Source organism: Lagenorhynchus albirostris, chromosome 4 (assembly GCF_949774975.1).
Source record: "Lagenorhynchus albirostris chromosome 4, mLagAlb1.1, whole genome shotgun sequence".
Taxonomy (NCBI): Eukaryota; Metazoa; Chordata; class Mammalia; order Artiodactyla; family Delphinidae; genus Lagenorhynchus; species Lagenorhynchus albirostris.
In genome coordinates, this window is record NC_083098.1 from 47,383,387 (window position 1) to 47,398,727 (window position 15,341).

The window sequence follows — 15,341 nt, forward strand, 5'->3', positions numbered from 1 at the left end:
AATTTTGGGGTTACAAACAAATTTTAGCGTGTAGGTGAATTCACAAATATAGAATCAGTGAATAACAAGGATTGACTGTATCTTAAATACAAGCTTTCTAAGTCAGTTTTGTTATCTACAAGATGGAAGAATAAACTAGATAAATTTTAAGGCTACTTAATACTCAAAACTTTGAATATGTTAAAAATACTCAATTTTACCTACTTAGTAATAATGTAGTTATTTGCTATAAACCTCTGAAAAAATCTATTTGGCCTATACAGTGTTTAAAATAATTTTTAAGCCAACATTTCAAAATCAAAAGACTTCATATAAAACTCCAGATTTCTACCTTTTCTTTTTCTCTCTCTTTTTTTTTTTTTTTTTTTTCTGTACGTGGGCCTCTCACTGTTGTGGCCTCTCCTGTTGCAGAACACAGGCTCCGGATGCGCAGGCTCAGTGGCCATGGCTCACGGGCCCAGCCGCTCTGCGGCATGTGGGATCCTCCCGGACGGGAGCACAAACCCGTGTCCCCTGCATCGGCAGGCGGACTCTCAACCACTGCGCCACCAAGGAAACCCTCTACCTTTTCTTGAAAAACATCAGCCTGTTAGCTAATGGTAGCTAACACTGTATTTCATACAATTTGAGAAGCCAATGATTATAAGATCTACCATTTTTTAAATGTATTGCCAAGAAAAAAGAAATACCACCAATTATAATTACAAGATGCAACCTGACTTCAGAGATGTTTAAATGCTAAAGTGCATTACAGAACTGTTAAAATATGGCATGTATAGCACTTACTATGTGCCAGCTATGTTCTAAAATTCTTTATACTTTTAAATTTATTTAATCTTCACCAAAATCCTATTGATAGGCACTATTACTATCCACATTTTAGAGATAAGGAAACAGAGGCACAGTGGGTAAGTGACTTGTCCAAGTTCACAGAACTAGTATGTGGTGCGACGGGATTCAAAGCCATTAAATTGGCTCTCTGCAACAACTGGCTGAAGCTGAGCACTAGCTACCCTCTCAAGGCAGGACATGCAGGCTCCAGTTTCATCCCAGACCTCTGATCTCTTCTCTAACCCGACCTGCTTCACTGAACAATGATGTTACCCAACTGACACTGTTGGGATTTGAGTTTGTGATTCTTGCATTAAACAACAGAATACTATATATTAACAAAAAACAGTTCTAAAGAGAAAAAATATGTATGAGTAAAATTTAACTCAGAGTTAATCTTATTTAAAAGGATCAGAAAGGGGTGATAAGAAGGAAAACTTAAGAGACAGCAGTATTTCAACTAATTCATACTATGCTAACTAGGTATTAGAGTTAATCAGAGATAAATGCAATGATGAATTAGATATGGATCCTGTTATCAAGATGCTTTTATAGTCTATTAGAAGAGGATATAGTGTAATTAAGAGAAGCAACTAAAAATCTGATATTTTAAATAATTTCTAATAAAGTAGCTGTATGTTTTAACATGCAAAGATCTCTAAGACATATCCATCAATGAAAAAGATAAGCTGTAAAACACCATAAACAGTGTATCATTTGTGAAAAAGAGAGATAAATATGCTCATACAAATATATAATTCTATACTGTATGATTATTCATAAAGGTCTGGAAAGATTTATACCAAACTAAGAATAGTGGTTATTTCAGGAAAGAGAACTGAAATTGGAGATGGTAGTCAAAGAAGACTTAAACCTTACTAGTATTGTTTGCCATTTTGTGTAATAAAATAAAAAGCTAATTAGTAAACTAATATGTATAACCTCATGCAGGTGACTATGTTTCAGGACTCTTGTTTTCAGTAATTGCCATGTGAGGTTCACAATTCCACTTATTAAGAAAAATATGAAAAGAACAAAAAATTCCATTAATAACTGATAAATTGGGCATAATCAGAATTATAACCTTATAATCCAAATTTAATGTTTGTTTGTTTTGCTTACTAATAGTGTCATTTATTTTTATTCAGTAATACACAAAGGAGGCCAAAAAAGAAGCAATGGGAATAGGAGTGACTAGGAAAGAAAAACCTGAGATGAGGAATGTGAAACTAAAAAACCTCTGAGAAGTAAAAGGGGTAAAAAAGAAGATGGCATAAAACTAGGTTGGTGAGCCACATTTAAAAGACACCGACATAATGTAGTTTGCAATATTTTCTCACAATTCCTAATAGAAATCCATATTTTTTTTACTATTCAGTAACTATTTAACTGACATGCAAAAATGAAAGGAATGTCAATTTAAAAAAATTGAATTCAACCGTTCAATCATTTATTCAACAAATATTTATCAAGCACCTAATACCAACTTATTTGATATAACTTTGCCTTCATGAAGCTTGAAACATAGTTATAACTTTTTTGGAGAGAACTTCCCCAACCATGACTATAGGACTAAAATAATTCATGCTAATCAACAGTCAATTCATTTATATTGTTTTAATGGAATAAAAAAATTACTGTTTTCAAATACAAAAAAGAGCTAGAAATTTGGTTTAACTCAAACTCTACTACTGAGAAGATTTTCCAAAAAGAAAAAAAAGCAAAAGTCAGACTTATCTTCAAATGACCTAAATTATTACTATCTAAAAAAAAAAAAAAAAAGTAGGAACATTACAGTCAAACACAGTCTCTCTGCAATTAAATCCATAAACCTAACACAATATATTTCCATTACAATTACCAATAAGTCAGCTGACATAATATACTGCATTTATTCTCCATGCTTTCTCTCAGAAATGAACTATGTTTTCCAAAAGCACACCCTTTTAAGCAAGGCATCATAATGAAACTTCTCTACCAAATAACAAATGCTGGCATCTCAAAGTCTAACACTACCAAAGTTTTCAAATTAAAGGTGACTAACTTTTTATACAAAGAATGTTTATGGCATTTCTGCCTGAGGTATAAAAATATAAGCATGTCTTTTCTATGATATCTACAACACAAAAAACAGAACAGTATAATTAATAAGAGATAAATGTATAAAAAGAGAAACAAATTTATATAAGAAATTCTTACATTCTCTCCTAAAAGATAATTCAGACGTGATTACAATTACTTCTCAAACCATAAAGCATCAGGCATTACTTTGTCTTTTAGGCAGCCAAATGGGCAACACTTCATGAACTCCATAAAACTGATGATAATGAAGAACTTCTAAAATGCAGCATTCCTTTAAAAAGATGTATCATTTAGGACAATAGTAACCAACATGTGTTCCTCAGAACACTAGACCTACAAGGTTTCCTGGAGGAAAAAATGTATATCATCAATTATATTTGGCAAACACAACTTACTTTATATCTCCATCTTGAAAATATTTGAAAACATAACACAGTGCCTGTTTAATAAACCTTGTATAAGTATCAGGTTTTTTGTTTTGTTTTTGACCATCACTCAGTACACACTTCTGTAGTAACAGAACCCTTTCAAGTAGATCTACTCACTTTCTTTGGGACATGGTTTGGTATGCAAATTTTAAATGATACAAATAATCTATACATAATAAACCTTCAAAAGAGCCATGTAGGGACTTCCCTGGTGGCGCAGTGGTTAAGAATCCACCTGCCAATGCAGGGGACACGGGTTCCAGCCCTGGTCCAGGAAGATCCCACATGCCACGGAGCAACTAGGCCTGTGCGCCACAACTACTGAGCCTGCGCTCTAGAGACCGTGAGCCACAACTACTGAGCTCGCACGCCTAGAGCCCGTGCTCTGCGACAAGAGAAGCCCGCATAGCGCAATGAAGAATAGCCCCCGCTCATTGCAGCTAGAGAAAGTCCACACGCAGCAACGAAGGCTCAACGCAGCCAAAAATAAATAAATTTATCCAAAAAAAAAAAAAAGCCATGTAGTTTTCAATAGACACTACTTAAAAAGAATATAAGAGACATCTTTGATTGGGTATAGAAGTGATCAAAGCACAAATCATTATTAAGGCTTTCTCTGACACTGTTATTATAAGAGAGCTAAGAGGGAAAACACATACCAGTTACTATACTGACCTGGTTATTAATGTAGAATATGAAACAGGAATCCAGATACAGGAGTTTCAGGCTACACATTTATAGTAACGTGGTATCTAATGTGCTTGACTAAACCAAAACTATGTCTAAATTTAAGTGCACATTCCTTAATAACAATTTTTATTAAAAGAAACTACAGCTGTGTCCATACTGTTAGCTCTTTTGCTTTTTAAGCCAGCTGACCAAAGTCTGATCGAAAAAGAGATGCCTTAACAGTAGAGTAATTCTGCATATCTTTTCTGGACTTTTGCAACTTTCATGCCTTGGGACACAATTTGAGAAGAGAAACCCCCCTCTCCACGATTTATCACCAAATGTAGTTAACACTTTTCTTGGAATCTGCCAAGAAACTCGCTTTTAAAAAAAGATATTAGTTGGAAGGTAGATGGGAAATTAAGCACGTCTGAGCACTCAAAAGAATGGGTAGGATTTTTACTATAATTAGTGTTTATTTGGACCTAGCAAAGTATGCCAAGGCTAAGGAGGCTTCAATCATCAGAAATCAGTGCCTTTCTCTACTAAAGTAAAAAAGAGAAATCAAATTAAAAAGTATTTGAGGGCTTCCCTGGTGGCGCAGTGGTTGAGAGTCCGCCTGCCGATGCAGAGGACACGGGTTCGTGCCCCGGTCCGGGAAGATTCCACATGCCGCGGAGCGGCTGGGCCCGTGAGCCATGGCCGCTGAGCCTGCGCGTCCAAAGCCTGTGCTCCGCAACGGGAGAGGCCACAACAGTGAGAGGCCCGCATACCGCAAAAAAAAAAAAAGTATTTGACTCTAAAACAGGAAAGGTTTAATGTGAATGAAATTCTAGACTTAAAATATTCCAAACTTTATAGAATTATTGACTATCATATGATACAAACACAAATATTTACTATTTTGTTTCTAAAGAATATCTTAATACCAGTCCAAAGTTACTCTTAACTAAGTATGAAAAGCTAGGCACTATGCAAGCAATAATACAACTCACACAGTTAGAAGGCACGTTAGTTAAGAAAAAGCAGGAAAGCAGTCAAAGCACAGCAAACCTGAAAAATCCTTTAAGTAAAAAGTTCGACGTAATGAATTTCAGTCATTCCAGAACTTTGATTCCTACAGTCTTTAGAAAGTATTGTTTCAGCACCTAGTAATTGGTAAGCTGCTATGATTACAGATCTGTGGTTTCTTTCATAACACCATAATTAATTCATTTAACAGATATTTATTTAGTATTACTATGGAAAAACAAAGATTAAAATATCTACGGGGACTTCTCTGGTGGCACAGTGGTTAAGAATTCGCTTGCCAGTGCAGGGGACACGGGTTCGAGCCCTGGTCCGGGAAGATCCCACATTCTGCGGAGCAACTAAGTCCGTGTGCCACAACTACTGAGCCCGCGTGCCACAGCTACTGAAGCCCATGGGCCTAGAGCCCGTGCTCCACAGCAAGAGGAGCCACCGCAATGAGAAGCCCGCGCACCACAACGAAGAGTAACGCCTGCTCACCACAACTAGAGGAAGCCCGTACGCAGCAACGAAGACCCAACGCAAATATTAATTAATTAATTAAAAATAAAAATAAAATATATATGAACACTGCCCAAAAGACACTTAAGAGTCCAGAAGAGACGGCACAGATTTAAAGGGTAGAAAATGGTAAAGAGCCTAAGAAATGCACAATCTACTTAAATTGTGAAGATTGCTCAGAGGGGAAAGATTCTATGCAGTTTGGTGGGGGAAAGAAGTAAGGGGTGCAAATCAGGGAACGGATCGATGATGGATTTAAACGAGAAGTAGAATTTAGACAATGAAAAGAGGCTTTCCACTGGAAAGAGATGAGAATAGCAAAAAAGATGGAAAACCACAATGAAAATAATTTAATTTTGCAGGAATGGACAAACCTACAAAATACTAGCTGATAATGCAGAAGTTAGATATTCTAAGCTCTGGCATCTGGAATATCCAGGTCACTTCAAATCACCAATGAAAAGATCTAATATTGTACCAACACACTCTATTGATGCTCTATAAATACTTCTAAATTAGTGACCCATGACCCCTTATACCAATTATTCTTCCTGATGGAATGAGATGGTGAAATAAATTTTATTCATACTGTAACTCAGAATAAACTATTAATTCTCATCAGAAGACATATTAGTTCTCCAATTTTGAGTATACACGTTCAAAGTTAGGCAAGAACAAGGACCCCCCCAACTTTCCTTTCAGTTTATATATACAAGATACACATCTGATACTCAAGTTTCACTTTGAAATCATGATATAAAAGCTATGTTGTTCCATTCACTATGGCAAGATCAAAGTTCTAGTCTCAGCTCTGCCATACTGCGCAAGTTGCTTTAGTGCCCTGTGCCTCAGTTTCCTAACTTGTAAAATAAGGGGGTTCCACCTGGATGATCTGCAAAGGGCCTTTCAGCTTTAAAATCCTATACCCAGTTAAATGTACATCACCTTTTCTACAGAAGTCATTGTGCCAAGACTAACTATAACAAAAAGAGTATTCTTTCCCTAAACACATGTAATAAAAATTAGCCTTTATTAAGCACATACTAAGTCTTAGGCTCTTTCTATTCCTTATTTCACTTAATCTTCACTACACCCATCAGAGTAGGCATTTTCCTCATTTTACTCATAAGGTTTTAGCCATCTCTTGCCTGTTCAATCCAATTAGGGGTGGAAGGCAAGGATTCAAATCAAGGTCTAACTCCAAAGCAAGCTCTAATAAACCACACTATAAAACTTGGTGCCTCAAAGAAAAATATCAGGCAGATAATATACACAAACAAAAGCTGAAGGGGTGGGCTGTGTGACTATGGTAACCTGGAGAGAGCGTGGTCTTCTAAGAGCGCAACTCAGCTGCCTTGAAGCCACGGTGGGAATGGACAAGAGAAGCCAAATATCGGTTTGTGTGTCTGCATGTGAAATCTCCTGATTTTCAAATGAAGGAAGATAGATTCACCAGCCTTCAGCTTCTGCTTTAAACAGTTCTAACTCAGATTTTGTGAGGTTAGTTGTAATAATTATATAAGTTTCCAAAATTCCCAGATAAGTATTAAAATACGGGGCAGCAGCAATAAAGCCTAGGCTTTGATGTAAGGCAAACTTTGGTTGAATCCCTGCTCCATTACTAGCAATGTGACCTAGGTCAGGTAACTTCACCTCTCTAAGCCTCATTTCTTCATTTGTAAAGTGAGGATACTATCACCCATCTTTCAGGGTGGTTAGGGATCTAAGGAGAATGTGAACTATAAAGAGCACAGTACCCAGCACAAGGTAAGGGCTTGACAAATGAAAGCTATTATTTACCCTTCAGGATTCCAGTAACACAGAACATGGGATCTATGTTCATCGACAACCCAGTAATGTCTACAAATACTACCCAAAGTTTACCTTTAAAATGCCATACTCTGGACTTCCCTGGTGGCGCAGTGGTTAAGAATCCGCCTGCCAATGCAGGGGACACGGGTTCGAGCCCTGGTCCGGGGAGATCCCACATGCCGCAGAGCAGCTAAGCCCTTGCACCACAACTACTGAGCCTGCGCTCTAGAGCCCATGCGCCACAACTACTGAGGCCGTGTCCCACAACTACTGAAGCCCGCGCACCTACAGCCCGTGCTCTGCAACGAGAAGCCACCGCAACGAGAAGCCCGTGCACCGCAACGAAGAGTAGACCCCGCTCGCTGCAGCTAGAGAAAGCCCGCGCGCAGCAACGAAGACCCAACGCAGCCCCCCCAAAAGGTCGTAGCTTGTCACTTTCTTGTAGATCTAAAATTACTCTCAAATTAAAAGCTTAGTTTAAAAAAAGTCATATACACTCATTTCTAATAGACAACCAAACTTCGAAGAAAGTTTATCCTAAACCTAAAATCGAACCAACTTATCAAATACTGTTTGTAGTAGCTAACAATTTTTTTAAAGTGACGCTGCAAATCCTGTTACCACGAGTTCAGACTTCTGAATGGGGTGAATGGAAGGGAAATGTGTTTCCAAAGCAGTTTGAGCGCGAAAGATCCCTACAACGTCCGAGGGAGTATTTCCCAAATAGTTGGGTAAGACTGAAAAACGGGGTCCGAACTAATAACACCTGGCATAACGACCTGTCTCCAATTGAAGGGACAGGGGCAGGCAGCTTCGTGCCCAAACTATCGTATTATTCTTAGCCAACTGCTCTGGTCAACAGCTGGGTTTTAAACCTTCTTGCTGTCTTCCCCAAAGCCCCATTCCAGACCGCGAGGGAGGGAGCTGGACTTTCCTCACCGCCAGTGTAGACACTGGCGAAACGGGAGGGACAGGCCCGCGGCCCCGAGGGGCGTGGGAGACAGGTCGGGCCACCGCTGCCCCGGATCGATGACTTCCCGGGCGGCACCACCCGCGGACCACCACCAAGCGGCCTGCGGAGCTGTTGTCAGCAGGGCCGAGCCGCCGCGCTGGGGGTTTCGCTGGGGGCGTGAGGAAATAACTCGGGGGTTTCAGGAGACGAAGGAAGGCACGGGGGCAAAGGGGGAGGAGGCGTTTGGAGTCCCGGCCCAGTGACGCGCGGGAGGTGACCTCCGGGCCCCCGAGTCCTCCGTCCCAGTTCCTGCCCGGACCCTTCCCAAGTCCCGGACCCGCCGCTCCTCTCACCGTCTCAGCTTCTGTGTGCTGGGGTCCGGCACTCTGACCCCCCATAACCCCGCGGAGGAAATTCATCTTGCCGCTCAGCCACCGGCTCCACCGGCCCCGTCGGGAAAAAAAAGATAACTTCCCCTGTCCTCCGCAGGGCCTGGCCCCCCAAGCCCGCACTCAGCGCTCTCCGGCCGCCGCCAACACCGCCTCTTACTCGGCAGCAGCTCCAGCCCCCTAAGCCCGGAAACAGCCTCCACCACCTGTCGAAATGCGCATGCGCGGGGACGTGGCATTACGTGGCTGCTCGAAGGGCGAAGGCAAGGGGGAAAGCAGGCGAGAGGAGGCCGGTAGCCTGGGTCCGCCCAAGCCCCGCCCACTGCGCAGGCCCCGCCTCCCTCCGCAAGGACACGCCTCCTACCCCAGCCCTGCGCTGGTCGCTCGGGCTGATCCCAACCACCCACTTGGTCCGAGTCCTGCCCTGCCAGCTGGAGAGGATCCGGATAGTGTACGCATTTTGGCTTGCAGGGTGTTTAATTGTCGCCGGACGTAGTGCAAGCTGTCAAATCTGGGGTCGTATTTTGTTGAGTCGAAAGTGAAATTTTCCTTCGGCCGACGTGACAGGTAAGGGTTCCCGGCCCCTGGAAGGGTTCTTTTGGTTTCGCGGTGTAGCAGTACCGGCGTTGTGGCCTTCTTGTCCCCGCAAATTGCATTTCTTTACAGGGCTTTGTTTGGTGGTAAAAAGGTTGCTAGAGCCCCCTCATTCCACTGCCACAGGAGGGCGCATTTCTCAGCTCTTGCTCTTCCAACCTGCAAAAAGGAATTCCTGGATCTAAATACCAGGTACACCGCTATTTTCCTGTGGTGTGGGGAGGAAACCACTCGAACCCTGCATTTAACTTACTAGAGAAAATACATTGATCTGCCGTGTCAGTTCGGCAGCTAGTAGCATGACGTTTTGTTATTAACTCTAAACCCCTACATTTTCGGTGTGGTTTTTATTTTAGCATGAAAAATGGCATTTTTCAAATCGGTATGCCTTGCTTCTTTCGAAATGAGAGTGCCAGGTACACACGCTTATGGAGTAGTCTTGTAAATAAATATCTTGAACCTAAAAAGCGCAGGGTCTAGTTAGCTAACTGATTAATACACGTCTCCACTTGGATGCCCCACAGGTCTCAGATTCCCCGGCCTCCCTTAAAGAAAACAAAATCAATGTGCTTTTTCTGTGTGCCCTGACACGCTCTTTGGTACCATTAGCCAAATAATTGCCTAAGCTAGAAGGAGGAAGCTGGGAGGAATCTGAAACTCTGGATTGCACCCCCATGTGTTCAGTAGTCAATCCTGTCATGTCTATTTATAGAATATTGCTCAAATAGGTCTCTGCTCTCCATGCTCTCTGCTTCTGACATAGTTTATGTTGTCATTTTTCACCAAGATTACGGCAATAGCTTCCTAACTAGTTTGTCTGCATTCACGCCCTGGCTTCCTTCCAGTCATCTGCAGTCCACCCTTGGGTGAGCCTAACAATAACAAAACATCTGTCTGTGTTGATCTTCTTCTGAAAGTCCTCCAGTGGTTGCCCATTCTCTCCATAATAAAATCCAAACTCCTTAGCTTGGTGTACAGGCCTATTATGTTCTGGCTCTTGCCTGTCTTTCTAGCTCCTGTCTCCCTCACATACTCTGGATATATGCCTGGATATGCCCTTCCCCTCCCTCCACTTCATCAAGGAAACTCCTGCTAGTTCCTTAAGACTTTTTTTTTTTAATTTATTTTTATTTATTTTTGGCTGTGTTGGGTCTTTGTTGCTGCTCACAGGCTTCCTCCAGATGCCGCGAGTGGGGGCTACTCTTAGTTGCGGTGCGCGGGCTTCTCATTGCGGTGGCTTCTCTTGTTGCAGAGCATGGGCTCTAGGCTTGTGGGCTTCAGTAGTTGTGGTGCGTGGGCTCAGTAGATGTGGCTCACGGGCTCTAGAGCACAGGTTCAGTAGTTGTGGCGCATGGGCTTAGTTGCTCCACAGCATGTGGGATCTTCCCAGACCAGGGCTTGAACCCGTGTCCCCTGCATTGGCAGGCGGATTCTTAACCACTGCGCCACCAGGGAAGCCCCATAGTTCCTTAAGACTTAACTCTGGCATCTTCTGAAAGCTCTTCCTGAAATCCAGATACGTATGTATATGCTAGCACTTTGCAGTTGTTGATATGCGGGAAGCTCTCAATAAATGCCTGTTGAACCGGACTGTTAAGGGCACAACTATGTTATTCATTTTTATATCTCTGTGGCTTAGCATTGTCCCATAAAAGGTGATATTAATGGATACACGAACAAAACATTAAAGGAAATATGAATATAATGCTAAGGAAGAAGGTCCTTTTTTCATCCGTAAAGTGGGATTGCAGATAACACATATCACAAAGGCTCTGGTGCATGTTCCTAGTGCCAAGATTTTAAGCCTGGGTGACTTGGAGAACAGTGGGGATCATACTGCCCAAAATACTGTACACTAAGCATTGTCCTCTGCTTTAAAACTGGACACTTGACGTTTTGCTTCAGACATTTTCCATGGGGGCATTTCATTGCAGCCTAAAAAAAGTAACCAATAAATGCTCAGCATTTTTATTACCAGGTAATGTGTGCGAAGAACTTCACCCAGTCCCTAAGCCTTACCCCTCCCTGAGCCTCTCCTCACCTCCTCCCTGTGCCCCACTCTACCCCACTATCAGAGATAAAGCTCTGAGGTCAAGTGGGGCTCATGGATGTCTACCACATGTATTATTTGGTAATAAAAAGCAGTGCCTTGACATCTTAGCAGAATTATTTTAAGACACCGCCCTTTTCAAAATGCCCTGCTTTGTTTTAAATTTTGCTGAATGTAGTAAGTCACTAACAGCGTACTATGAGTTTTCCCTTCACTTGACCTGTTTTCTTCCCTAACAGCCTACACTGGCCAGGAAGGACTATGGGCAGGAGAAGTGGGCAGTCTGGGACAGAGGAAATGAGGGTGGAGCCCCCAGATTTCCCCTTGACCTCACAGTCTTGCCTCTCTCCTGGTGTCTGGGGAGGGGTAGAGCCGCTTGATGCTTCCAGGAAAAAGAGGAGGCAGAGAGGGTACAGTGCCTAATTTTTCCCCCAATCGGGCGTCTGAAAGGGGAGCAGCCATGAAATGGACTGAAAAGAGAAAGGAGATTACATGCAAATCCAGTTCCACTGATTTTATAGAGAAAAGTCAGAGACCATGTCTCGTTCCTATTTGTACCCTTTAATGATCTAGCATAATTCCTTTTACATGGCAGATGTTCAAGCACCATAAAGGAAGAGAAAACATGAAAAAATTGTGACTGCCTGACTTACGCCCTTATACTTCTCACTTTCTTAAGTCTAAATATTCAGTGTAAGAATGTCATGAATCATTAAAATGCGTATAATCCAAAATTTTAACTTGGGTAAATGAAAATTATTTTTCTGACAACAGAGCAACTAACAAAATTCATTGGTTTGAAATCCACTTTTAGAATTGCTTCCTTACGATCCCCTAGTTCAGTCGCTCTCCTCAGTGGCCCACTTTCCCCATCCTTTCTTACTTTCTAGTGGCAAACTCAACAATAACAATGAAATATCATTGCACAAGATTATGTTTTGATTGAGGGTGGTGGTGATAGGGTGGGATGTTGTCCATACCTACTTAGGAGGATGAGTGGAGGTGATAATTTGTGTTTGAAATATATCACATACAGGTTTTTAAAGACTAGTTACTGGAAAATCAGGGTTCAACAATATTTCTGATAACATTATGTATTAATTTTATTCATTAATCAAACAACACACAGCAAAATAAAGTGATAATGATGAAACAGCAATTGAAATTCATAACCAATCAATAGTAACAGTATCAAAAACATTCGTGCTCTATCTTTGCTAGACTATCTATTCAAAGGACTTCACATAAAATGATTTACTTAATCCTCACAACAACCTTATGGATAGCGTCATTAGCCCCATTTTTCAGATGATGAAGCAGGCACAGAGAGTAACTTGCCTGATGTCATACCACTAGGAAGTGGCACAGCTGGGACATAAAGTGGCAATCTAACTCCAAAGCCTGTGCTCTTGTGTACTATGCTATCTGACCTCTCTAGACTCAAGGCACTAAGTAGAAAGGTGGTCTACAAGTCCCTGCGTAATCTGGCCCCTCTGTTGTCTCTCTGACCCTACCTCCTGCTTTATTCCTTCTAGTCTAGCAACACTGGCTTGCTTGTGTTCCTGAAATTTGATTTCCCCTCATGGCCTTTGTGCTTGTTTTTTCCTGTGTTTTGGTTGTTTGCTACTCTACCCACATGGAGAAATGCCTCACTCCCTTCACCTTATTTAAGTCTGCTCAAAGGCCACTTGGGTCTCTCCTGACTGTTTTACGTTGCAACCTCCCCATACTCCTCCTTCCTCTGCTCTGCTTATTTTCCTCTGTAGCACTTATCAGTCTGATACCTTATTCTCTTAAGATGCCATCAAGTTCACCTCAGAGAAAGAAGGAAAGAAAAAAAACCAAAAACACTCTTGACTCTAAGATGCCATCTACCAAAAGACACATCCCAATTTTAGGTTTCATAAAATGTGAAGAAATGTTCATCATAGCATTAATGGAATCTTGTTTTTTGTATTTGTACAAATACAAATTTTGTTTTTGTATTTCCCCACCATCACCTGAATGTAAACCCTTAAGGGTAGGGATTTTAGCCGTTTTGTAAATTGCTATATCTTCAGTGCTTAAGCACAGTATCTGATGCATAGACAGCACTTAGTAGCTCTTTAATGGATGAATGAACTCCCCAAATGAGGAAATTCCCACTTTCAGCTTGTATGCATGGAAGCAGAAATTCTGCAGTGTTGCTGCATTGCATGGCAGCCAGACTTCCTCAATAGAGTCTGAAACAGGGTCCTCAGAAAATTGCATTAACTAATTTTAGTTTATGAATATTTTGTTGGCTTTCAGTAACCAACTTAGTAATTAACACTTAGTCATATGTAAAGACAAACGTCTGGGGAAGGACTTAAATTTTTGGGATCAGATAGCATCCCATTGGGAGAATCATCTCAACCTCCCAGTGGCAAGCTTACTTTCGTTTGAAATTCGTTACACTAATGCAGTTATTGTCATCATCGTAGACTCCTTCTTCTTCTTCTCTAAGACAGGTAATACATTCATATGGTTAAAATATAAAGTACAAAAGGGTATTTAGCAAAAAGTCTCCCTACTATTCCTTGGCCACCCAGGCAATTAATATAGACAATTATTGTTTATCCTTCCAGATATACATATATGCATATGGAGTCTCTCACTTTTAATAACACAAATAAATGTAGCACATTGTACACACTGTTTTACACCTTACTTTTTCCCATTTAATATATCTTGGAAATGGTTCCATACAAGAAGAGGTATTCCTCATCCTTTCTTATTGTGTTCCATGAAACGCTTTAAAAATATTTTTTAAAGCCCTAGGAATTCCTTGGAAGAGGAGGGTGCAAGAAAGAGGGTTCTGGGCCCCCATCCTGCTCCATTTGATTGATTTCATTTGTTTATACTTCCTATGTCATTTGAACAAAAAGATTCAGAGGCTAAAATGTTGGACAGCCACCTCTCTTAGGAGATGCGAAACATGACCAAGGCAAGCACTTGGAACAGTCAAGTAGTTTCACATGCTCTAGAGTCCAGGATGCAAATTTCTGCTCTACCTGTTTTGAGAAGAACAATAATAGTATCTTCCTCATATGGTTGTTGTTAGAATTTTATTAGGTAATAGCTTTAATGTGCTTAGTACTTTAGTACATGAAGCAGAGTAAGTACTTAATAAAGGTTAGAGTGGAGACTCAGATACCTTTGGTGTATATCATCAATTTCCTAACAACCGAACATTTAAAGATATTACCCTATAATAGTACTCAACTCAAACTTTATTGGCTCATGTTACTGAAAAGTCTGATACTTCAGATATGACTTGATCTGGGGCATCAAGATAATCTCTCCAGGATCTGGGCTTTCATTATATCTGGACTCTGCTCTTTATACTGGTTTCTTTCTCTGGCTCTGTACAAGGGCAAGTTGGCTGTCAGTTCCTGCAGTCCTATAACCTCCCAGGACCAAGTTCATCAAGGAAGACTGCTCACCTCTCTCCTTAGAATCTCAGCAAAAGTCCTCTTATGACTCACTGGATCTTATTGGGGCACGTGTCTTTGTGTTGGGCCAGTTCCTATAGCCCTGTGTGTGAGGTGCTCTGATTGGCCTTGATTCACATGCCCACCTCTAAAACAAGCAGTGGGAATCCTCCCCTCAATTCAAAGCATATGGCATAAGAACAGGGGAACAGGGACTTTCTTCAAAGGAGAGCTAGACTACTGTTCCAGGAGAAAGTTTATCAGGATAGGAAAAATAGAATAGATGCTCACTATATCCCCTGATGGACTTGACTGCTTGCCAGGTTTTTGGGGGTTTTTTTTGGTATTTTTTTGCTCAGGACGCGCAGGCTTAGTGGCCATGGCTCATGGGCGTAGCCGCTCCGCAGCATGTGGGATCTTCCTGGGCCGGGGCACGAACCCGTGTCCCCTGCATCAGCAGGCAGACTCAACCACTGCGCCACCAGGGAAGCCTGCCAGGTTTTTTTAAAAAATATTTTCCCAGCAGTGCCACTACCATTTGCTCGCATCAGT

At 41.4% G+C, this 15,341-nt stretch overlaps 2 protein-coding genes across 4 annotated transcripts in view; one reads left to right on the forward strand and one right to left on the reverse strand.

Annotated features, from left to right (window-relative positions):
* The window catches only part of USO1 (USO1 vesicle transport factor), a 92,091-nt gene extending 83,184 nt beyond the window's left edge, over nt 1-8,907 (reverse strand). For both annotated transcript variants that reach the window (XM_060148005.1, XM_060148004.1), the window contains exon 1: nt 8,658-8,907. In XM_060148005.1, the coding sequence (XP_060003988.1) occupies nt 8,658-8,723 (66 nt within the window). In that variant the 5' untranslated portion in view covers nt 8,724-8,907. The remainder of the gene's footprint in view (nt 1-8,657) is intronic.
* Nucleotides 8,908-9,070: 163 nt separating this feature from the next.
* The window catches only part of G3BP2 (G3BP stress granule assembly factor 2), a 77,482-nt gene continuing 71,211 nt past the window's right edge, over nt 9,071-15,341 (forward strand). The window contains exon 1 of one of the 2 annotated variants that reach the window (XM_060148006.1): nt 9,071-9,260. The gene's annotated coding sequence lies outside the window, so the exon portion shown is untranslated. The remainder of the gene's footprint in view (nt 9,261-15,341) is intronic. The other variant, XM_060148007.1, reaches the window with a different exon arrangement.